This window comes from Heterodontus francisci, chromosome 37 (genome assembly GCF_036365525.1).
Source record: "Heterodontus francisci isolate sHetFra1 chromosome 37, sHetFra1.hap1, whole genome shotgun sequence".
Lineage (NCBI taxonomy): Eukaryota > Metazoa > Chordata > Chondrichthyes > Heterodontiformes > Heterodontidae > Heterodontus > Heterodontus francisci.
The window spans coordinates 3764784-3789315 of record NC_090407.1 but is presented as its reverse complement, the minus strand read 5'-3'; the positions used below and the strand labels follow the sequence as shown (position 1 = coordinate 3789315).

At 43.7% G+C, this 24532-nt stretch overlaps 1 protein-coding gene across 6 annotated transcripts in view; it reads right to left on the bottom strand.

Moving 5' to 3' along the window:
- The window catches only part of cfap74 (cilia and flagella associated protein 74), a 248984-nt gene that overhangs the window by 43894 nt on the left and 180558 nt on the right, over positions 1 to 24532 (bottom strand). For 5 of the 6 annotated variants that reach the window (XR_010969608.1, XR_010969607.1, XR_010969606.1 and 2 more), the window contains 9 exons: positions 20234 to 20343; positions 17813 to 17868; positions 16130 to 16249; positions 13842 to 13994; positions 11982 to 12111; positions 10648 to 10802; positions 5121 to 5250; positions 4766 to 4893; positions 2993 to 3127 (listed from right to left, as the gene is read on the bottom strand). Coding sequence is in view for 1 of the 6 variants with exons in the window: in XM_068016858.1 (XP_067872959.1) it covers positions 2993 to 3127; positions 4766 to 4893; positions 5121 to 5250; positions 10648 to 10802; positions 11982 to 12111; positions 13842 to 13994; positions 16130 to 16249; positions 17813 to 17868; positions 20234 to 20343 (1117 nt within the window). In the remaining 5 variants the exon portion in view is untranslated. The remainder of the gene's footprint in view (positions 1 to 2992; positions 3128 to 4765; positions 4894 to 5120; positions 5251 to 10647; positions 10803 to 11981; positions 12112 to 13841; positions 13995 to 16129; positions 16250 to 17812; positions 17869 to 20233; positions 20344 to 24532) is intronic. The other variant, XR_010969610.1, reaches the window with a different exon arrangement.

Sequence of the window (24532 nt, the reverse complement as noted above, 5' to 3'; positions counted from 1 at the left end):
CCAAAAGACTTGCAGGTTGGTAGGTAAATTATAAATTGTCACTAGTATAGGTAGGTGGTAGGGAAATATAGGGACAGGTGGGGATGTTTGGTAGGAATATGGGATTAGTGTAGGATTAGTATAAATGGGTGGTTGATGGTCGGCACAGACTCGGTGGGCCGAAGGGCCTGTTTCAGTGCTGTATCTCTAATCTAATCTAATCGACTGGGATTCACTTAATGTTAGAGGTCTAGATGGAGCAGAATTTGTAAGGAGCATCCAGGAGGGTTTTCTAGAGCAGTATGTAAATCGTCCAACTCGGGAAGGGGCCATACTGGACCTGGTGTTGGGAAATGAGCCGGGCCAGGTGGTTGACGTTTCAGTAGGGGACTACTTTGGGAATAGTGATCACAATTTCGTAAGTTTTAGAATACTCATGGACAAAGACGAGAGTGGTCCTAAAGGAAGAGTGCTAAATTGGGGGGAAGGCCAACTATACCAAAATTCGGCAGGAGCTGGGGAATGTAGATTGGGAGCAGCTGTTTGAAGGTAAATCCACTTTTGATATGTGGGAGGCATTTAAAGAGAGGTTGATTAGCGTGCAGGAGAGACATGTTCCTGTGAAAATGAGGGGTAGAAATGGCAAGATTAGGGAACCATGGATGACGGGTGAAATTGTGAGACTAGCTAAGAGGAAAAAGGAAGCATACATAAGGTCTAGGCGGCTGAAGAAAGACGAAGCTTTGAAAGAATATCGGGATTGTAGACGCAATCTGAAACGAGGAATTAAGAGGGCTAAAAGGGGTCATGAAATATCTTTAGCAAACAGGGTTAAGGAAAATCCCAAAGCCTTTTATTCATATATAAGGAGCAAGAGGGTAACTAGAGAAAGGATTGGCCCACTCAAGGACAAAGGAGGAATGTTATGCTTGGACTCAGAGAAAATGGGTGAGATTCTAAACGAGTACTTTGCATCGGTATTCACCGAGGAGAGGGACATGACGGATGTTGAGGTTAGGAACAGATGTTTGATTATTCTAGGTCAAGTCGGCATAAGGAGGGAGGAAGTGTTGGGTATTCTAAAGGGCATTAAGGTGGACAAGTCCCCAGGTCCGGATGGGATCTATCCCAGGTTACTGAGGGAAGCGAGAGAGGAAATAGCTGGGGCCTTAACAGATATCTTTGCAGCATCCTTAAACACGGGTGAGGTCCCGGAGGACTGGAGAATTGCTAATGTTGTCCCCTTGTTTAAGAAGGGTAGCAGGGATAATCCAGGTAATTATAGACCGGTGAGCCTGACGTCAGTGGTAGGGAAGCTGCTGGAGAAGATACTGAGGGATAGGATCTATTCCCATCTGGAAGAAAATGGGCTTATCAGTGATAGGCAACATGGTTTTGTGCAGGGAAGGTCATGTCTTACCAACTTAATAGAATTCTTTGAGGAAGTGACAAAGTTGATTGATGAGGGAAGGGCTGTAGATGTCATATACATGGACTTCAGTAAGGCGTTTGATAAGGTTCCCCATGGTAGGCTGATGGAGAAAGTGAAGGGGTCCAAGGTGTACTAGCTAGATGGATAAAGAACTGGCTGGGCAACAGGAGACAGAGAGTAGCAGTGGAAGGGAGTTTCTCAAAATGGAGACGTGTGACCAGTGGTGTTCCACAGGGATCCGTGCTGGGACCACTGTTGTTTGTGATATACATAAATGATTTGGAGGAAAGTATAGGTGGTCTGATTAGCAAGTTTGCAGACGACACTAAGATTGGTGGAGTAGCAGATAGTGAAGGGGACTGTCAGAGAATACAGCAGAATATAGACAGACTGGAGAGTTGGGCAGAGAAATGGCAGGTGGAGTTCAATCAGGGCAAATGCGAGGTGATGCATTTTGGAAGATCCAATTCAAGAGTGAACTCTACAGTAAATGGAAAAGTCCTGGGGAAAATTGATGTACAGAGAGATTTGGGTGTTCAGGTCCACTGTTCCCTGAAGGTGGCAACGCAGGTCAATAGAGTGGTCAAGAAGGCATACGGCATGCTTTCCTTCATCGGACTGGGTATTGAGTACAAGAGTTGGCAGGTCATGTTACAGTTGTATAGGACTTTGGTTCGGCCACATTTGGAATACTGCGTGCAGTTCCGGTCGCCACATTACCAAAAGGATGTGGATGCTTTGGAGAGGGTGCAGAGGAGGTTCACCAGAATGTTGCCTGGTATGGAGGGCGCTAGCTATGAAGAGAGGTTGAGTAGGTTAGGATTATTTTCATTAGAAAGACGGAGGTTGAGGGTGTACAAAATCATGAGAGGTATCGACAGGGTGGATAGCAAGAAGTTTTTTCCCCAGAGTGGGGGATTCAATTACAAGGGGACACGAGTTCAAAGTGAAAGGGGAAAAGTTTAGGGGGGATATGCGTGGAAAGTTCTTTACGCAGAGGGTGGTGGGTGCATGGAACGCATTGCCAGTGGAGGTGGTAGACGCAGGCACGATAGCGTCTTTTAAGATGTATCTAGACAGATACATGAATGGGCAGGAAGTAAAGAGATACAGACCCTTAGAAAATAGGCGACAGGTTTAGATAGAGGATTTGGATCGGCGTAGGCTTGGAGTGCCGAAGGGCCTGTTCCTGTGCTGTAATATTCTTTGTTCTTTGTTCTTTGACGTGGCCTGTTCAGGCATCTCTCGCCAATTTTTTTTTCTTTTCTCAGTGCTTTAAAGATGTTGTAAAATGCACTTTGAGGCACAGCAATCTGTGATTTTACTGCTTTGAGCAGTTTACATCAAAAAGAAAATCATCTTCTTTCAGAAATAACAGTGTACTGGTTGTAAGTTTTCCAAATATTTCCCTGGGATAGTACCAGGGGAAATGCACTCACTAATAAAAGCTGCGTTACCTGGTTTCTGTTGGTTATTATGTACTTTATAACTTATTATCACAAGTTTCAATTAAATATCAGACTTCAGTTTCTCACATTCAATACTTTAATTAACACAGGATTTCACAGTGCATTGACTTACATCATGTCCACGAGGTGGAGTCCAGCTAACAGTAACAGCCTTTGTGGTATCAGCTTCCACTATGGCTTTGACTGGATCAATGGTGAATCCTTTCAGGTGAAGTGCTTGTGGACTGTCAATGGTGAACTCGACACTCTACAAGAAAAATGACACCAAACTATTGTAGTTTAAAAAAGGATTACAGAAACCCCCCTTTTCAGCTGGACTGTCAATTATAACTTAAACAATACCAACTTTGTGGTTTTAATCCATTCTTCCAAACCATTTGACTGGAGATGGTCCATTTGATCATATTTAATATAATTGGGGGGTAGGGGGGGGGAGGGGGGAGGGTGGTGCGGGGGTGCGGATAAAACATGAAATTCAGGCTTTATGGTTTTTGGTCCACAGATTAAATTAAATATTGGTTTGCATTCCTGTAAATAAGAATGTGATAAGAACCCTTTGACATCTTAGATATGCTTGATACACTTGCAACTGGCCTGAGCCACTTTCCTTATTCCAGTAGGCTTTGCATGTTGTCTTTTTTCTGGTCCGTGTTGATATTATAGTTTTGCTGCAGGATGGGTAGACAATATTCTTGTCAACAATACACACAATACTGGTAGACACTTGTTTTTGTAATTGTACAGAAACAATGGCCCAGAATTTGCTGGAGCTGGGTATCTCATGGTGTGTCTTGTTTGTTAGATTTTTTTCCCTCAGCTGGAAGAAGTTTTGCTCCACCAATTGCTGGAAACGTGAGGTCAGTGGGGAATTTGGGATCTTGGTGAATGATGGGACCAACAGCCTATCTCCAAAACCAATGAAATTTAAGGATAGAGAAAGAAACAGAAGAACAGTTGAAAAGGAACTGGGGGAAATTTGAGTCAAATTAGATACAGAAAGAGACAGAAAGAGAAATAAAGAGAGGGAAGGAAAGACTGGATTAAGAGAGAGAGAGTATAGAAGAGACAGAAATGAAAAGTAAAAAGAAAAAAATTACAATTAGGAACAAACCTTAACTGCAGGAATGAGACTCTACTTTCATTTGTTCCCTTACTGGGTTGGAGAGGTTAAGTGGCATTGACAGAATATAAATCTGAACATTAAAAAAGTCCTTACACTGATAGAGTGGAGAGGAAGGACACATTTCCATTAGCAGAGAGGTCAATAACCAGGGGGCAGAGATTTAAACTAATTGGATGAAGGATTAGAGGGGAGTTGAGGAGAATTTTTTTCACCCAGAGGGTGGTGGGAGTCTGGAACTTATTGCCTGAAAGGATGGTAGAGGCAAAAACACTGAGCACAATTAAAATATACTTGGATAGGCACCTGAAGTACCATAATCTAAAGGGCTATGGGCCAAGAGCTGGAAGGTGGGATGAGACCGGAAAGGTCTTGTGCAGCCGGCATGGACACGATGGGCCAAACTACCTCCTTCTCTGCTGTAAACCTTTCTATGTAAATACCAGCCCTAACTTTCTGCAGTAAGTTTAATTCTATTCAACAAGGCAAACGCAGAAATTTCTTGAAACTCACAAGGAGGCTGACAGTGAGATCTCATTTTTGTGAGGCTAATCATCCAGCAATTTGTGATGATTCACAACTCACGAGGTATTGCTTCCTCACTACAAACTGCTGGGTTATTCACACACAAATAAAGGGTGTGGGTATTAAACTCACCACCATTTTCCCAGCAAATTCTGGACCAACGTACTTCTTTTTATTTAACTATTTAAAATGCATTTTGTTACACATCTACAATTTAAAGGAATGTTAATCTGTCACTACCTTTTTAGCAGTAGCATGGGTCGATCGGATACATCCCACCTGGAATTCTCTCAAAGCTGTTGTGAATTTATTGTCAGACTTGGTGCTCTTTAGAGTAAGCAGAACTGATTTCAATGCCCGAGGGACTTCTGTGGACAACAGTTAGACAAAGTCACTGACGCAAACTCCAAAAGTAGACTGCTATAGGTATGTTCTTCTTCCCTTCCCAAAATGACCGCCAGTAGAAATGGCTACGGGAAACATATATCATGTTAAGAAACCGAGATTGGAAACTTATGTATAGGGCAAACAACCAAAGAATCCTCCCCTCAGCTGTGTGTAAATGGCTTTACAGCCTATTCAGGTACATACATACCTGCTATGTTTGTATCCTCATAATTTGGTAGGATGCTTAAAGATTCAACCGGAACATCTATTGGGTCTCCTCCTTCAACAAACATCAAATGCTCTCTTGCAGCTCCCTTCAGCTGGATCATATGAGCAACCTGCAAAGAGATAGACAATCAATCTGTTTGGCATTTCCTCTCAACAGAAGAAGTGCTGCTGCAGCTTTGGGCAGTTTTTGTACTGGCTGATTAAATAAACAGTCAGGCACTGGTCACTGCCACCGCGCATGCCACCACCTTCACTTGGAGATTGGTCAAGGCATTTGCCCTGAGGAATGAACCAGCTGAAAAAAAAAGTGACAGCCATTCAAATTCGATGGTTCATTCCTCAGGGCAATGCTTTGACCCATCAGAGTCAAGCTGCCTGGTTTAAATTTTAAACAAAGCTTGGCAGTTAACTGTCACCGTAAACTGGTGCATTTGCCTTGGCAACGCCTCCACCAATCAGAGTTCACTTGCCAACCAATCAGCACTCTCTTCTCATGCAGTATAAGTTGTTGTTTTCCCTTACATTAGTTATTCTTGCGATTGTCCTGATGAGTGCAAGACGAAAAGCTTCGACAACATATCTCTATTTTCAGCAATACTAAAATATGAACAAGTGAATACCAGTGATATAATGTACACATATATAAACAATAAAAATCTTCCAATGTATCTCCTTGAGATGCTAGGTTTTATTTTTGTATAATACTTTAGTGGTTTAAGCTCTCCTGCTTGTCTACCATCCCTTTCTGTGACAATTTCAATCCACTTGGCTCAGTTCCATTTCCCGCTAACCCTGGCTCTAACCCTCAAGCAGTTGCTGTGTCTTGTTAGATTTTCATAACTTAAAATAAATGACACCATTACTTTAGTTGTGCGTTTAGTTCCTCTCTCAAGTAAGGGAAACATCCAACAAAACAAACCTTGTAGCATTTGTACTAATCCAAGTTAGGACAAAGCACGTTGTTTTTAAATTCGGGATGCATTTTAAGTACCAATGTTGTAAAATTATTTATTTCTTAAGAGAAGCGGGACAATAGAAACCTCTTATTGCCATACCTTCTTTAAGAACTTATGTTGCCTCACAAGACAAGATCGCTGAAGCAGCGATAGTGTGAGTGAGGTGTCAGCTGGGAAGGTGAGTTTCAGTTTAAAATAACTTACCTTTTGTTTCGGCGGACAAAGGGACTGCTGGGTAAGTAAATCTATATATTCGGGCAGTGGCTAAACCCGAAACACTACACGTGTAGTGTCTCCCACCCATCTTCCTCCTCTAACCAAAAAAAAAGGACTCTTGTGTGGAGGGTTTGGGAAGTAAAGGTTTTCCTTTTTTTTAAATCTCTGTTGTCCATTTAGTGCGGAGGGGATGGAAGCTAGGGCAGTTGCATGCTCCTCTTGCAGGATGTGGGAGGTAAGGGTCACCACTTATGTCCCTGCTGACTTCACCTGTGAGAAATGCACCCAACTCCAGCTCCTCGCAGACCGCGTTAGGGAACTGGAGCTGGAGCTGGATGAACTTCGGATCATTCAGGATGCTGAGGGGGTGATAGCGAGCAGTTATAGGGAAGTAGTGACACCTAAGTTACAGGATAAAGGTAGCTGGGTGACCGTCAGGGGAGGGAAAGGGAATAGGCGCACAATGCAGGGATCCCCTGTGGCCGTTCCCCTCAATAATACGTATACCGTTTTGGATACGTTTGGGGGGTGGGGGGGGGGACCTACCAGAGGAAAGCCACAGTGGCCAGGTCTCTGGCACTGAGCCTGGCTCAGTGGCTCAGAAGGGAAGGGGGGAGAATAGGAGAGCGATAGTGATAGGAGATTCAATGGTTAGAGGAACAGACAGGAGATTCTGTGGTCGCGAACGAGACTCCTGGATGGTATGTTGCCTCCCGGGTACCAGGGTCAGGGATGTCTCGGATCGAGTCCACAGGATTCTTAAGGGGGAGGGGGAGCAGCCAGAGGTCGTGGTACATATTGGTACCAATGACATAGCTAGGAAAAGGGATGAGGAGCTGAAAAGCGAATATAGGGAGTTAGGTTGGAAGCTGAAAGGCAGGACGAGCAGGATAGTAATCTCAGGATTGTTACCGGTGCCACGTGCTAGTGAGGCTAGAAACAGGGAGCGAGTGCAGCTGAACACGTGGCTACAGAACTGGTGTAGGAGGGAGGGATTCGGATATGTGGATCATTGGGATACCTTCTGGGGAAGGTGGGACCTGTACAAGAAGGATGGGTTGCATCTGAACTGGAGGGGCACCAATATCCTGGGCGGGAGGTTTGCTAGCGCTCTTCGGGAGGGTTTAAACTAGTTTGGCAGGGGGATGGGAACTGGAGCCACGGATCAGTGGATGGGGTAGCTGTTGAACAGGCAGATACCGAGTGCAGAGAGTCTGTGAGGAAGGTTAGACAGTTGACAGGGCAAAGTTGCAGCCAGTATGATGGGTTGAAGTGTGTCTATTTTAATGCAAGAAGTGTCAGGAATAAGGGTGATGAACTTAAGAGCATGGATCAGTACTTGGAGCTACGATGTTGTGGCCATTACGCCATTACGGAGACTTGGATATCACATGGGCAGGAATGGATGTTGGATGTTCTGGGGTTTAGATGTTTCAAAAGGAATAGGGAGGGAGGTAAAAGAGGTGGGGGAGTGGCATTGTAAATCAGGGATAGTATCACAGCTGCAGAAAGGGAGGTCATCGAGGAGGGTTTGTCTACTGAGTCATTATGGGTGGAAGTCAGAAACAGGAAAGGAGCAGTCACTTTGTTGGGAGTTTTCTATAGACCCCCCAATAGCAACAGAGACACGGAGGAACAGATTGGGAGGCAGATTTTGGAAAGGTGCAGAAGTAACAGGGTTGTTGTCATGGGTGACTTCAACTTCCCTAATATTGATTGGAACCTCCTTAGTGCAAATAGTTTGGATGGAGCAGTTTTTGTCAGGTGCGTCCAGGAAGGTTTCCTGACTCAATATGTAGATAGGCCGACTAGAGGGGAGACTATGTTGGACTTGGTGCTTGGCAACGAACCAGGGCAGGTGGCAGATCTCTCGGTGGGAGAGCATTTCGGTGATAGTGATCACAACTCCCTGACCTTTCCTATAGTCATGGAGAGGGACAGGAGCAGACGGGATGGGAAAATATTTAATTGGGGGAGGGGGAATTACAATGCTATTAGGCAGGAACTGGGGAGCATAAATTGGGAACAGATGTTCTCAGGGAAATGCACGACAGAAATGTGGAGGTTGTTTAGGGAGCACTTGCTGCGACTGCTGGATAGGTTTGTCCCAATGAGGCACGGAATGGATGGTAGGGTGAAGGAACCTTGGATGACAAGAGATGTGGAACAGCTAGTCAAGAGGAAGAAGGAAGCTTACTTAAGGTTGAGGAAGCAAGGATCAGACAGGGCTCTAGAGGGTTACAAGGTAGCCAGGAAGGAACTGAAGAATGGACTTAGGAGAGCTAGAAGGGGACATGAAAAAGTCTTGGCGGGTAGGATTAAGGAAAATCCCAAGGCATTCCACACTGATGTGAGGAACAAGAGGATGGCCAGAGTGAGGGTAGGGCCGATCAGGGATAGTGGAGGGAACCTGTGCCTGGAGTCGGAGGAGGTAGGGGAGGTCCTAAATGAATACTTTGCTTCAGTATTCACTAGTGAGAGGGACCTGGTCGTTTGTGAGGACAGCGTGGAACAGGCTGATATGCTCGAACAGGGTGAGGTTAAGTGGGAAGATGTGCTGGAAATTTTGAATGATATGAGGACAGATAATTCCCCGGGGCCAGACGGGATATACCCAAGGATATTACGGGAAGCGAGGGAAGAGATTGCTACGCCTTTGGCGATAATCTTTGCGTCTTCACTGTCCACTGGAGTAGCACCAGATGATTGGAGGGTGTCAAATGTTGTTCCCTTGTTCAAGAAAGGGAATAGGAATAACCCTGGGAATTATAGACCAGTCAGTCTTACGTTGGTAGTGGGCAAATTATTGGAGAGGATTCTGAGAGACAGGACTTATGATCATTTGGAAAAGCATGGTTTGATTAGAGACAGTCAGCATGGCTTTGTGAGGCGCAGGTCATGCCTCACAAGCCTTATTGAATTCTTTGAAGATGTGACAAAACACATTGATGAAGGAAGAGCAGTGGATGTGGTGTATATGGATTTTAGCAAGGCGTTTGATAAGGTTCCCCATGGTAGGCTCATTCAGAAAGTAAGGAGGCATGGGATTTAGGGAAAGTTGGCTGTCTGGATACAAAATTGACTGGCCCATAGAAGTCAGAGGGTGGTAGTAGATGGAAAGTATTCAGCATGGAGCTCGGTGACCAGTGGTGTTCCACAAGGATCTGTTCTGGGACCTCTGCTCTTTGCAACGGGACATTGACAGGATGCAGAGCTGGGCTGAGAAGTGGCAGATGGAGTACAACCTGGAAAAGTGTGAAGTGATTCATTTTGGAAGGTCGAATTTGAATGCGGAATACAGGCTTAAAGACAGGATTCTTGGTAGTGTGGAGGAACAGAGGGATCTTGGGGTCCATGTCCATAGATCGCTCAAAGTTGCCACCCAAGTTGATCGGGTTGTTAAGAAGGCGTATGGTGTGTTGGCTTTCATTAACAGGGGGATTGAGTTTAAGAGCCGCGAGGTTATGCTGCAGCTCTATAAGGCCCTGGTTCGACCAAACTTGGAATATTGTGTTCAGTTCTGGTCGCCTCATTATAGGAAGGATGTGGAAGCTTTAGAGAGGGTGCAGAGGAGATTTACCAGGATGCTGCCTGGACTGGAGGGCATGTCCTACGAAGAAAGATTGAGGGAGCTAGGGCTTTTCTCATTGGAGCGAAGAAGGATGAGAGGTGACTTGATAGAGGGGTACAAGATGATGAGAGGCATAGATAGAGTGGATAGTCAGAGTCTTTTTCCCAGGGTGGAAAGGGCTATCACCAGGGGGCATAATTTTATGGTGATTGGAGGAAGGTTTAGGGGAGATGTCAGAGGTAGGTTCTTTACACAGAGGGTGGTGGGTGCGTGGAATGCGCTGCCAGCGGTGGTAGTAGAAGCAGATACATTAGGGGCATTTAAGCGACTCTTGGATAGGTATATGGATGATAGTAGAATGAAGGGTAGGTAGTTAGTTTGATCTTAGAGTAGGTTAAAGATTCGGCACAACATCGTGGGCCGAAGGGCCTGTACTGTGCTGTACTGTTCTATGTTCTATGTTCTATGGGAGATGCTTGCAATAACGATACATGAGCTTTACAACAGGGATGTTGGTTGTGAAGCGTATTCAATATATTTGAGTGTGAGACATCAGAACTGAACCTGATTTTGTCCATATCACTTTCCAGAACAGGTCAATGGACAACAAGCAAAATCCCAGCAGGAGCCCAGGCCAATTTTTCTACTGTAGAAACAACAACTATCTAATCGAGTGCAAGAATGTAAACATAGGTACTGTAAAGATAATTGTAAAAAGCAAATTTGCCCTTATACAGAGATTAGGATAGGGGATTTCCAGTTACCTTGTCAAACAGTTCCACCTGCATTCCATCTGAGTAATATAGACTTTCATGGTCGGGACGGAAAGTGACTTCAAATTCTTGACTCTGCATTGGTCCTATGGAACCTTTAACAGGAGATACACTGAAGACACTTCGGTCACCATAATTTTGAGTACCTGGCAGAATGTATAAATAAGGGAATTACACTTATTGCATTCTATTTAGATCAGTGTTATTTTCTTTCTCCCTCCCTTTCCAAATACTCAATACACTCACTGGGAATCCTGCATAGTTTTCAAAGATTATTCAGCCTCATTGATTAGCCAGCAAGAGCTGACCAGATCATAACAAGGAGGAAATGATGTTTGGGTCCAAGGCTGTAATAATGGTCTATGTCTTCAATTTCTCACATGCTAACTTCCTGAACTCCGACCACACCACTTTGAGATGGTGAGTAGTCGGTTGCAAATAGAAATGTCACAGATAATTCACCATGATCATTCAGTAACTTGTCTATAGAGTGACAGATGAAGGGAAGAACCTTAATAACAAGAGATAAATAAAATTGAAACATATTTGAGATGTATTATTCTCATTCATGCCTTTGTTACCTCTCAACTCTGCTGCCCACATTCTTTCCCATACCTTGCTCTGCTCACCCATCTCCTCTGAATTGCTGACCTCACACTGATTCCCCAGTGCATGTTCATTTCAAAATCCTCATCCTTGTTTACAAACCTCGCCAAGCCTTCTTTACCCAACTTCTGGAACCTCCTACAGCTCTTCTATCCTCTACTCTGCTGACTCTTATCTAACATGCATTCCCCTCCCTTTGTTCCACCATTGCTGACAGAAGTTTCGATAATCTTTTCCCAAATTCTCAAACTGAATCTGCTTTTCTATTTCTCTCTTCATATTCAAAACTATCGGCCTCTTCAACTGTACCTTCAACTACCACTTCTAAATCCTCACCTGGCTCCTGCTTAAGTCTAACTCTCACCATACGAAGGATCTTGGGACATCTCACTAATTTAAAGGTGCTCTGTAAGTTGTTGTTCCAAGCGTTTCAATGACTTTGGTCAATACAGTGGTATCCTCCAATAGCTCAGGAACATTATCCAGTGAGTTGCTGAGCCATATAGATCAGAAAGGTGCTAGGCTTGATGCTCTGTTTGTGCTGAATTAGTTGATATGAGCTTGAGTGGTGGTAACCCTAACTCACCAATGAGAGAAAACTAGCAAAGAATATATGCAATGGAGTAAAATTGGTTGAATTAATTGTTTGAAATGTCTGGCTATAAAATTGCTGGATTAAAATTGACTTCAAATAATTGAAATAATCAAAACATCCTTACCCACTAAAGAACCAGATATTTCATCAGATGCCAAGAATGCTGGCAGCACTTGTTGGTCTCTGTGTTTGCGGTAAGACAGACTGTCCAGCTTCACACTGAACATGACATGAAGGATTGTGGCATTTTGCAGCTGTCAGAATAATGTATTAATAAAGTCAAGCTAAATTTAAAATGTTGGTTCTACAGGCAGCATTTCCAACAGCATGTGAATTTCTGTATTTTGCAATGAATGTACCCTGGAAGGGTTTCAATCATTTGATTACTTAGATTGATGGCCCTACAGGCAGTTTGATGTCCTAGTGGGTACCACCAGCTCCTTTTCAGCACCCTGATGGTGCCCACTCGAGGTCTGTCAATCTTTTTGGGCATTCCTGACCAGATATGCCAATATAGTCAATTCATGTTAAGTCAATAATCTCTTTGTACTTGTGTAACAGAATTCAACAACAAGTATTAGCACAAGTAAAGACTTTTGTCTTAGGCACTTTATATTGCAATGGAATATATGTTCAAAATAACAGGGTAGATTTTTTGAATTTGCAATCTATGGCAGGATCATAAATTCATTAAATCAGTACTAACATTTCACACTATAATTACTTTTACGTTGCTGTAGTTTGCAAAATAACAGAAGAGATAAAGTACATTACAAAGAAGCTAATGTTGTGTAATTTGGGCTGTGACCAAGGTTAAATGAGTTATACGGGAAAAAACTAATAGTGTGCAACAGCAAAAATAATCCAGCTGACAAAAGTATTTACAACTAGCATTGATTACAGAAAATGATTTGAGAATTTCAATCTCAATTCAACTAACAAAATATTGCAATATCAGGTCTTCATTTGTAGAATTTGCCATATATTCTTTATACAGAACCTTTAATTACATAATGTATTTTTTTTATTCAATCATGGGATGTGGGCATCGCTGGCTAGGGCAGTATTTATTGCCCATCTCTAATTGCCCTTGAGAAGGTGGTGGTGAGCTGCCGTCTTGAACCGCTGCAGTCCGTGTGGGGTAGGTACACCAACAGTGCTATCAGGAAGGGAGTTCGAGGATTTTGACCCAGCGACAGTGAAGGAATGGCAATATAGTTCCAAGTCAGGATGGTGTGTGGCTTGGCAGGGAACTTGCAGGTGGTGGTGTTCCCATCCATCTGCTGCCCTTGTCCTTCGAGGTGGTAGAGGTTGCAGGTTTGGAAGGTGCTGTCTAAGGTGCATTGCTGCAGTGCATCTTGTAGATGGTACACACTGCTGCCACTGTGCGTCAGTAGTGGAGGGAGTGAATGTTTGTGGATGGGGTGCCAATCAAGCGGGCTGCTTTGTCCTGGATGGTGTCGAGCTTCTTGAGTGTTATTGGAGCTGCACCCATCCAGGCAAGTGGAGAGTATTCCATCACACTCCTGACTTGTGCCTTGTAGATGGTGGAGAGGCTTTGGAGGTGAGATACTTGCCGCAGAATTCCTAGCCTCTGACCTGCCCTTGTAGCCACGGTATTTATATGGCTACTCCAGTTCAGTTTCTGGTCAATGGTAACCCCTAGGATAGTTGACTTGTCAATGACTCAGTGAGATTAATTAGTGAGCAGCTGAATCATACAGAACAGCAAGGTACCATATTTGGCTCCAGTCTGTGCTCTATTGGCTGACCTTAACTGTGACAGCATTAGGGGTGTTTGGGAGAAATTGGCCGGGGTTCCTGGACACGATCATTATCCATGGAGCCCTGCTTGAAGTGCTGATGTGCAGACATTGGGTAAGGGAAGAACTGAGCTAACTTTCACTCACTTCACCTTTCACTCACTATCATGGAAAAATTGGGTGAGTGAAAAAAGAAAATACATATCTTTACTGTCACTTACCTGAAATGTCACTGTTCTGCTTTGATTTGCAAGAACATATCCCACATCCAATACTCTTCCTACAGAACATGTCACTGATGGGTCTATACCACACCCAGTCAAGATTAGGGAAAGATTTCCTTTAACACTGTGGATTTCTAAAGGTTCATAAAACTGTGAACAGATGATGGATCATTTCAACCAGGGGCTTCAGTAAATACAGATAATTCTATAACTATACAAGGTGGCTTTGTTAAATGTTATATTACCTTGGAAAGATATCCAGAATATTCATAGCAAAAATATTGGTTTAGTATTCATAATAAATAACTAATCAAGGAAATATGCAACTTATACTCTGCTTATAGACATCAGATATAAAATAACAGATTATACTTCTAGTTCCTTTACATTAGCATACCCTGTTGAAAGAGTATTAGGAACAAAGACAATAAGCAAGATTTTAATTCTCTCAAAACCCATTAACTGGCACAGAGTGAAAATTGGGCCCAATGTGTCCTGAATAAGAATTGGTGTAGTGTTCAAGAATATGAATGTTTTCTTCTTCAGAACATTACAGCTGTAATTAGGGGGAAGCGGTGGCGTAGTGGTAATGTCACTAGACTAGTAATCCAGAGCCCAGGCTAATGCTCTGGGGACACGGGTTTGAATCCCACCACAGCAGATGGTGAAATTTGAATTCAATTACTAAATCTGGAATTTTAAAAAAAGCTAGTCTAATGGTGACCATGAAACCAATGTCATAAAACCACCTGGTTCACTAATGACCTTTCGGGAAGGAAATCTGCCATCCTTACCTGGTCTGGCCTACATGTGACTCCAGACCCACAGCAATGTGGTTGACTCTTAAGGGCAATTAGGGATGGGCAATAAATGCTGGCCAAGTCCGTGACGCCCACATCCCGGGATAGAATAAAAGAAAGAATAAGCTCCCATCCCCTTCTGTTTGGCTAATCAATGCTGAGTAACTAGAATGGTAATGTGCTTGGGGTCAATTTCTAATTGCCATGGCCTGTAACACCAGGGTCGAACAGTAATTAGAGTCTAGGACATTGGATGAGCTTGATCTTGTTGGGTCTATGTCCTCTGTTAGGTACACGCAATTTCTGACTGGCCTTTTGGGTTTGTCCAAAGCTGCTCTTACACAAAAGTTAGCTTTATTCTAATCTATTAATACACAATAATGAGATAGAAATAAGCACAAGAATGAAATGCGTGCATTTTTTACCCGTATAAAGTGGTGATGAAGGTCATATACCTTTTGGGCTGGCAGGAAATCAGCCTTTAAAGGGGACCAACCATATTTTTGTTTGGAGCAAATATGAAATTGGACGTTAGCTTTGAGTTTGTGGGAGCTGAATTTTCCAATGACTTTTGGCAGAAGATTTTTCACTGCTATAATTAAATATCTGGATATGTAAATTGCACTTCCTGTGTTATTTGGAGCAGGAAGCAGCAGGATGAAAGGAAGAATTCAAGGTTTCTTGTAATGGACAAAAAATGCCCACACCCACAGGTACCCATGTAGTAAAACCAGATCTTGAGTGTCCATTCTTAAAGGGACCACTGGAGCCCATACAGAAAACGTCAACAAGACTTTATAGAAGTTACAGTTTTGCAAAGCTAGAAGCAGCAGGAATGCAACTCGAGGGATGAGAAGAACTCTGCTGAGCTGCTGCCAGCCTGGGTCACCCCCAACCCCCACCAGCCCTTTGCTTTGGGCTCCACCCACCCCAACCCCTTTCCCCGGGTTCTACCTGCAGGCCAATTACATGTCAGAGCTGGCCAGAACTCGTTAGGCAAGCAGATATCGAGGTGCCTGTTTGGCACCCAAAGCTTGCTGCTCCCATTCAAATGAGACCTGATGTTGAATTTGGCTGGGGCCTCAGGCAAGCCCAGACCAGCGTGCCAAGCAATCACTCTGCCTACCTGCTGCCCGTTTTGGGAAAGTTTCTCCTCCCCCATGAGTTCAATCTGCTAGCCATAAACAAAAACCCATTCGCTTCACCACAATAGCTCTTTAACAGTCCAACAAAGCATTAAATCTCTGTTTCCCTGTCTGTGTGTGTGCTCAAAAGCAGTTTGCAATGTGGGCAGCAAGTTTCAATAGCAGGGGTCATACAGTAAATGTCAGCATGATGTCCTGCTGTTGGCATGTTGGAATGAGGATTTTTAGTCCTGTCATGCCAATTAAAACAAATGTGAAACACACAGATTGCAATTCTATGGTTTTGTGCATTCTACTTAAATTCAATATGAATTAACTAAAGAAAACAAAAATGTGTTACCATTTTGCTCTCTGCTGGAGTGAAGGAAAAAATAAGATTGTGAGTTGCTCCTGGCTGAAGGGATCGAAGAGAATTTAACATTTGGAAGGGTCCACCAGGGTCCAGAACAGATGATTTCAGCTGTAACATTGTTAGTCAAGGATTCACTGATCAAAGTACAGAAAACAGATGGGATGGAATTAAATGAATCTGGCAACGTTACTTTGGCTCATCTTGCTGTGAATACAGTGTTATACACTTAATTGAATAGTTAAGATAAAATAATAGATAAATAGAAGATAGTCACTAATAAATCCAATAAAGAATTCAGGAGAAACTTCTTTACCCAGAGTGATCAGAATGTGGAACTTGCTACCACATGGAGTGGTTGAGGTGAATAGCTTTAAGGAGAAGCTAGATAAATACATGAAGGAGAAAGAATAGGATATGTAAATAGGGTTGGATGATGTAGGGTGGGCGGAGGCTCACGTGGAACATAAGCAGCAGCACAAACCAGTGGGGTTGAATGACGTAATTTTAAAGTTTCTCTTTTAATTTCTGGCTTGTATCTTACACCTTTGTCTAACCACGAAGACTGGCTGCTGCATCCTCACGCCTCTGATCATGCTGACCATGATAGCAGGCCAGGAGACTTTTCCTCTGATGTTCTCTCCTGCAATGAAGCACATTGCTAACCTTGGCAGCCTCCCATACTGGATTGGTTAATCTACATTCTCGGTGTCTGTCCCTGGGAACAGCCCATAGAGCACAGAGTCCTCTGTTACAGAGCTGCTCACAATGAACCTCAACAAAAACCACTGCATCTCTTTCCATACCTGCTTTGCAAAGGCACATCCCGGAAGGAGGTGGGCAACAGTCTCTTCCCCACCAAAGCCACCTTGAGGGCAGGTAAACTGTTACTGGAGGACTGTTTTATGATGTATTTTTTGCAAATTTTTAAGAATAAAGTATATTTTTGGAGAAAAAAAGTTGATCTACATTCTACTGCTCCACAGTGCAGCACATTCAGCAGTTAATAAACTAGGCCAAAACTGCATCTTATTATACTGCTTGAAGTATGAATGAAATTTAGCAAAACATCGTAAACCTGCAAGACTCCTATGATTCCCACATGATGAACGTCCAGTGAAACTCTTCATAGGAAATAGTAGGTGGAAGATGTGATGTCTCTCGGGACTTTAGTGAGCTCTGACCGAGTTTAGTATAAGATGTGAGGCTTGGACGGAGACAGCATGATGAGACAGGGCAGCAGACTGTTAAACATATTACAGTTTTCTTTATTGTGTTTTACTTTCAACTTTCTTTAGCTAGCATGCGTGTTCTACAGCAGCCTCTTGTGTCCACAAAGCACAATGCAATTGCAATTTCAAAACACTACAACACTGCAGAGGACAGCTATTTGACTTGCATTTACAGTTTAAGATAGGAAGGCGAGTCAATCCCAGCCGCACATTCATACCTGCTGGACACTGGCGAATATTAAGTGTTGACAGGAATCAGGGTGTACATTATCCACATTCCCTTTTATTTGGACAAATGCATTGAGCAAAAAGAGATGAAAGAGGAGAGGTAAATAAAAACAGTGCATAAATTCAGGCTATTCCTAAGGACAACGCACTACCTGCAAGAGACTTCTTGGAACTCTTGGAGAAGATAAGTATTACCATAGTAAAAAAAGGATACATCCAGGTCGCTTTGAGAAATATTCTGAACCTTAATTCTTTTAAGCACTCTCTGTTCTGCAATAATGGTATGAAAGAAAATTGCACTGACTTAAATTTAAAGCATGTAACATGTCCCTGAGAGAAACTGGCACTATTTTCTAAAGCTTCTACATCAGGTTTTGACCAGTGTTTACACCTAACGCTATTGGAAAACATGAAGAATCATCAAAAAATACTGGACAGGTTGGATTAATTAACAGAATGTTTGATCTAAGTCTATGAAATGTAATCATCTCCTACAGAGTGACTGAAGATCTGATCCAAACTTTTGCCAGAGGCCTGACAAAAAGCAATGACACAGGTATTGGAGCTGTATATAACACAGGACTCAAACACCATGGGCAGGATTCTCCCTGCTGGATTTGAACTCCATTGTTATGGTCAAGTGGGGGGTCAGAAGCCAGTGCTGGGCTGAATTTTAATAGCTCGTCACTGAGAATGGCGGCGAGCTTCAAAAAGCATGCAAGACGTGCGCCGTGGAGCCGCCATGATATTTCACGCAGCAGCTCATTAGCATGAAGGGGGCGGATCGGCCGCCCCCAATGACATAGAGGGGGCGGGTGCAACAGTCCCGGCAATGGCGGCCATTTTTAAAGGGCTTCAAGCTGCTCAGTAACATTTAAATTTTTAAAGTCACAGAATGTTCAAAAATAAAATTCCCCATTTTACTAACATTTACAATCCCCTCTCCCATATCCCCAATGACTAATCATTTCATTAATTTCCCTTTCACTCCAAAAATTTTTTATTCCGATCTTGACCTTTCCCCCACAAGCTTTATTAACTTTAACCGTCAACCCCTTCCCACCATCCCCCCACCAATCGGAACAGTTTTCCCTGCTCCCCCGCCAGCCGTGAAAATTTCACTCCTCCTCCCTCCCCACCAGTGTTATGCCTCGGATCTCCGAAGGTAGGTGGGGGACTTCTGGCAACTGGCCGGAATATTGGAATATCGGCGTGGGACAGCCGTAGCTACAAGGTAAGTTATTATTCATTCATTTTAATGTAAGTAACATTTTTAAATAAAATCTCCATCGCCAAGAGGTGGGGAGTCCGTCACGAGGCCTTGCCGCCGCTGTAAAATGGGGCGGGGCCTTCCCGATATCGAGGCCTGTGGCAGGCCTCTCCCGGAAGGATTATCCAGGCTCCCCCACCCAGACACGGCCCCCTACATCGGGGAGCTTATAAAATTCAGCCCACTGTGTGGAGAACAGTCACCTGGCTGTGATTTGCCTCATATTGGTCAATTAGTGGCAGATGGCAGGCTCTTGAAGCTGGAGGGCCAATAGGAGGCCCTCCAGCACTGAGGATGCAGCAGGTGCCTTGTCAGGTAAGTAAGAGAGAGGGTGCCAGCATTTTGAGATGCCCTCTCTCCAATTTATTTAACTTTAAAATAAGAAGTCCCATTAGCAGCCGGGCCACCCGGGAAGCCCCTCCACAAGGTGGCCTACGGCTGAAACCAGGCAAGCAGGGAGGGCCTCTATGCCTGCCTGGAGCACTGGCACCCACCCCCCACCCCGCCACCCCAGCCAATGCCAATCTTCCACACGGAGGCTGTCTCCAGGCAGCTGCATGCTGTTTCCTGACACCTCTGGGGAACTGGAGGCCAACTGGAAAATTCCAGTCGGCCTTCAACAATAGGCCTTAAAAAGCCTTTAACAAGATCAATTGACTATCCGCCACTTGCGGGCGAATAGCCCCACCACCTCCCCATTCTGCCTCCGGGAAAATGGACCAGGGGATGGATGGAGCAGGGAACTGGCACGTCAGCTGCTGGTGCAACATTACGTGCCTACCCACCTGCATGGTTGCCCCTATCGGGGCCTAAAGTTTTAGCCCCATATGTAGGACTGTCAAGCTAAAAACCAAGGTGACATTTTCATGTGTGTGCTCAAGAAACATTCTTTTACAAGAATTCTGTGTTTTGAGTCTTTCTCCAGCCCTGAAGGTGCTGCCTGATGCTGGAGTAAAGTTTGATGGATGTTGGCCAACCTCTGGACCTCAGCCACTTTTCATGGCTATTCAATTGTGGGGGACATCAGAGTTGAGACCGATTATATCCTCACTGGGCATCCACATCTGTACCTTTTCCAGCATGCATCACCTAGCAACTACCAGAACCTTGGCTGATTTTTCCCTTTCTTAGCCTGGGGTTTGGCAGCCGTTGCAGTACTTCGACTGCCATTCTGGCTGAGATCAGCCAACAGCACAGAGCGAGGGTCAAATCAAGAACCTGGGGACTTCATAGATGACGTGCCTTAGTTCCGTAAGGTGCCATTTATTTACTAACTAAGATATCAGGGACACAATGTACAGTTCTAATATTCTCAATTATATCTATCATGAATTCTGTAATCAGTTAGTTAAATCATTTCCTCACCTACTGCAATCGCTCCAAAGTCCACCATGTTTTGTTTGTTACCAGAAATGAGTACTAATGGTGGGGCAACTGTAGGGCAATTAACCTCCAGATACAGGGTGTTGTGGATGCTACAAATACACAAAATATTAATGGTTATTCCCAAAGTAGGTATCAATGTGAGCACAGCTCTTAAACACAAAATTACTAAAACATTTGAGGTAGGTTTTCAATTTGTTGCCCAGGCAAAAATTCAGCATTTTGGATCAAGTAGCAGTTATAGGAACCACCCATGTTTAACATCAAAATTGAAAATCAATCCTGTGGTTTATCCTTCAAAAAATTACATTCCCTTTGTAACAAGCTATTATTTCAGATGTCGATGAATAAAGCTCAGAGGTTTGTGTAACTATGAATAAGATTCATATGTCATTAGATGACTTCAAAAAAGTATATTTAATTATCTCCTGCTATTCCATTGCTCATCTGTCTGTACTACATATCTGTATCAATTTTAGAATAAGTGATAAGAAAATGTTGAACTCCCTTCCCAATTTAGACTCTACCTATGACATTGGTAACATATTTTCTAAGGGAATTCTTTTTTTGTAGCCCAAGAAATGTCAGGTGACAGTGCTTCATGATGTTACTGTGCCACTGTGATTTCATCTCATGTTATGGTCATTTGGTTATCAGAGACCAATGGCAAAACACAATTTCAAATGCAATTATTCCCATGAACTAATCACAGTTCTCAAAACACTAACAGAATAGACATGTGATCACTATTGGAGAAAGATTTCAAAAAAGTGATACCAACAGTTGAAAGGATCATGTAACTACTATTGGCAATCATGTTGCTTCATAAAATATACTCCTTTATGAACCATTTTTCCTATCCACTTTACTCCCTTTCGTTGCTTAAAGTGTTGACTGATCATGGGGCAGTTGCCACTGTCTGGTTTTCACCCAGGAAATTATTCTTCATATATGCCTCTGGACATGAGTACTTGGAGGCTACTTAACCATGAGCATCATTACAACTACGTCTGATTCTGCCCAATCTCCACACATGCACATTTTGCAGCCATAATCATTGAATAAAAATCAAGTCCAAGAATCCTAGCTAATTTTTCTCCTTTCTATAGCAGCAGCAGCACTGAAACCAATTGCACTGGATCTACTAATACCCTGGCTGAGATCTGTTAACTGAGTATAAAGAGGGAAACACATTTGGGAATGTTTGATTTTTATGGCTCAATTTCACAGTGGGCAATGCATGTATCAAATGAGATATCCCCTGGCACTTAGAAGTCATTTTGTTGAATTGGGGCCATTATCTCATTAAGTTTAACATATCACAGAATCCCAGACTTTCGGTGGTCACAGAGAATGACTCCAAATCCTAATAAATGATTGATTGCTCTGAAACATAAATTTCTATGAGAAGGATGGGTATTAGAGCTACACCCTGTGAAATGTACCTCCTACAGATGATTGACAGCACATACAAAATAATCAATCTAACCGGCATGTTGTCAGCTCTTCCTAGTGCCAGTTCTAACAGACAAATCAAAAGTGGATGAATGGTAAGTGAGAAGACGGATCTATATTTACAATGTTCTCACTGATGAACTCTAATTATATCCAGATCTTAGAATCCTGCCAGTATTACTGGCCTTTCTAAAATCATTTAATTAACAAAACCACAACTTTATTTTCTTTTGCCCCAGACAGTTTAATGCACCATGCAGTTAATCTTATGAATATCAGAAAAGTCTTGTTTCCAATTGACTGTAAAATCCAAAAGTTTAGGTGTCAGAAAAATGCTTAAGAGCCAGCTGCAGTTTTATAGAAGAAATGCAAAAGTATATAATTCAAGAAACAGTTTTTAGCCAGGTAAGCAGAAAATGCTGTTGCTAGACCTCTAGCATAATTTCAAAGCTAATATAATTATCTCCTCTCGAGTAACTCCAGTTATTTTCATACATTCAACAGGATGAATGATGATGTTTGCTGAATCGAATCTAAAGATTTTTGATTTATTTGATTTAGAGATACAGCACAGAAAAAGGCCCTTCGGCCCACCGAGTCTGTGCCGACCATTAACCACCCATTTATACTAATCCTACACTAACCCCCGTGGCCGCGGACACTCTGGACGGTGAAGACAGCAGGATCGGAGATCAAAGTATCACCAGCTGCACTTTTCAGTTTCATCCGGACTGCGATCAATTTCGTTGAGAAAACAAAGAGCAGGTATGGCTGGGGAGGGCAGTGGGCCCAGGTAACATAAACTAACTGTTAGCGAGTAGTTAGGGCTAAAATGAACTGATTAAACAGCCAGGGGAGTTTAAACAGTTTAAGAGGGTAGATTGGGGGAGAAAACACTAAGAATGGGAGCAGATAGCCATGGATAGAGTTGAACAGCAAGGGAGCTTCCTAGGGAGTTTACAGCCCAGAGCCATCTTGAATGATCTCACCAAAGCCTTTGACCTCGTCAGCAGACGTGGTCTCTTCAGACTACTAGAAAAGATTGGATGCCCACCAAAGCTACTAAGTATCATCACCTCATTCCATGACAATATGAAAGGCACAATTCAACATGGCGGCTCCTCATCAGACCCCTTTCCTATCCTGAGTGGCGTGAAACAGGGCTGTGTTCTCGCACCCACACTTTTTGGGATCTTCTTCTCCCTGCTGCTTTCACATGCGTTCAAGTCTTCTGAAGAAGGAATTTTCCTCCACACAAGATCAGGGGGCAGGTTGTTCAACCTTGCCCGTCTAAGAGCGAAGTCCAAAGTACGGAAAGTCCTCATCAGGGAACTCCTCTTTGCTGACGATGCTGCTTTAACATCTCCCACTGAAGAGTGTGTGCAGAGTCTCATCGACAGGTTTGCGGCTGCCTGCAATGAATTTGGCCTAACCATCAGCCTCAAGAAAACGAACATCATGGGGCAGGACGTCAGAAATGCTCCATTCATCAATATTGGCGACCACGCTCTGGAAGTGGTTCAAGAGTTCATCTACCTAGGCTCAACTATCACCAGTAACCTGTCTCTCGATGCAGAAATCAACAAGGGAAAGGCTTCCACTGCTATGTCCAGACTGGCCAAGAGAGTGTGGGAAAATGGCGCACTGACACGGAACACAAAAGTCCGAGTGTATCAAGCCTGTGTCCTCAGTACCTTGCTCTATGGCAGCGAGGCCTGGACAACGTATGTCAGCCAAGAGCGACGTCTCAATTCATTCCATCTTCGCTGCCTCCGGAGAATCCTTGGCATCAGGTGGCAGGACCGTATCTCCAACACAGAAGTCCTCAAGGCAGCCAACATCCCCAGCATATACACACTACTGAGTCAGCGGCGCTTGAGATGGCTTGGCCATGTGAGCCGCATGGAAGTTGGCAGGATCCCCAAAGACACATTGTACAGCGAGCTCGCCACTGGTATCAGACCCACTGGCCGTCCATGTCTCCGCTTTAAAGACGTCTGCAAACACGGCATGAAGTCCTGTGACATTGATCTCAAGTCGTGGGAGTCAGTTGCCAGCGTTCGCTAGAGCTGGTGGGCAGCCATAAAGGCGGGGCTAAAGTGTGGCGAGTCGAAAAGACTTAGCAGTTGGCAGGAAAAAAAACAAAAGCGCAATGGGAGAGCCAGCTGTGTAACAGCCCCGACAAACAAAATTTTTCTGCAGCACCTGTGGAAGAGCCTGTCACTCTAGAATTGGCCTTTATAGCCACTCCAGTCGCTGCTCCACACACCACTGACCACCTCCAGGCGCTTACCCATTGTCTCCCGAGATAAGGAGGCCAAAGAAGAACACTAATCCCATATTCTTACCACATCCTCACCTGTTCCTATATTCCCCTACCACCTACCTATACTAGGGGCAATTTATAATGGCCAATTTACCTATCAACCTGCAAGTCTTTGGCATGTGGGAGGAAACCGGAGCACCCGGCGAAAACCCACGCAGACACAGGGAGAACTTGCAAACTCCACACAGGCAGTACCCAGAACTGAACCCGGGTCGATGCAGCTGTGAGGCTGCGGTGCTAAGCACTGCGCCGCTCTGCCGCCTCTTTGTGGACTGTATTACACACACATGTTCTTCATAATATTTTTCAGCTTTTTCAAGGAGAAAATGTCACAGGATAATTTTACAAATACATGTTGGTGATAGGGAACTTGACCTGCTGTTGGTGCCTATTCAAAAATAGCAGGCACTGCCTGCAATTGTCCATCCATTGTACTATATACACATTGCAGAAGGAGGAGCCATGGGATATAAACCATATCTCACTCAGGGACTCAGAGA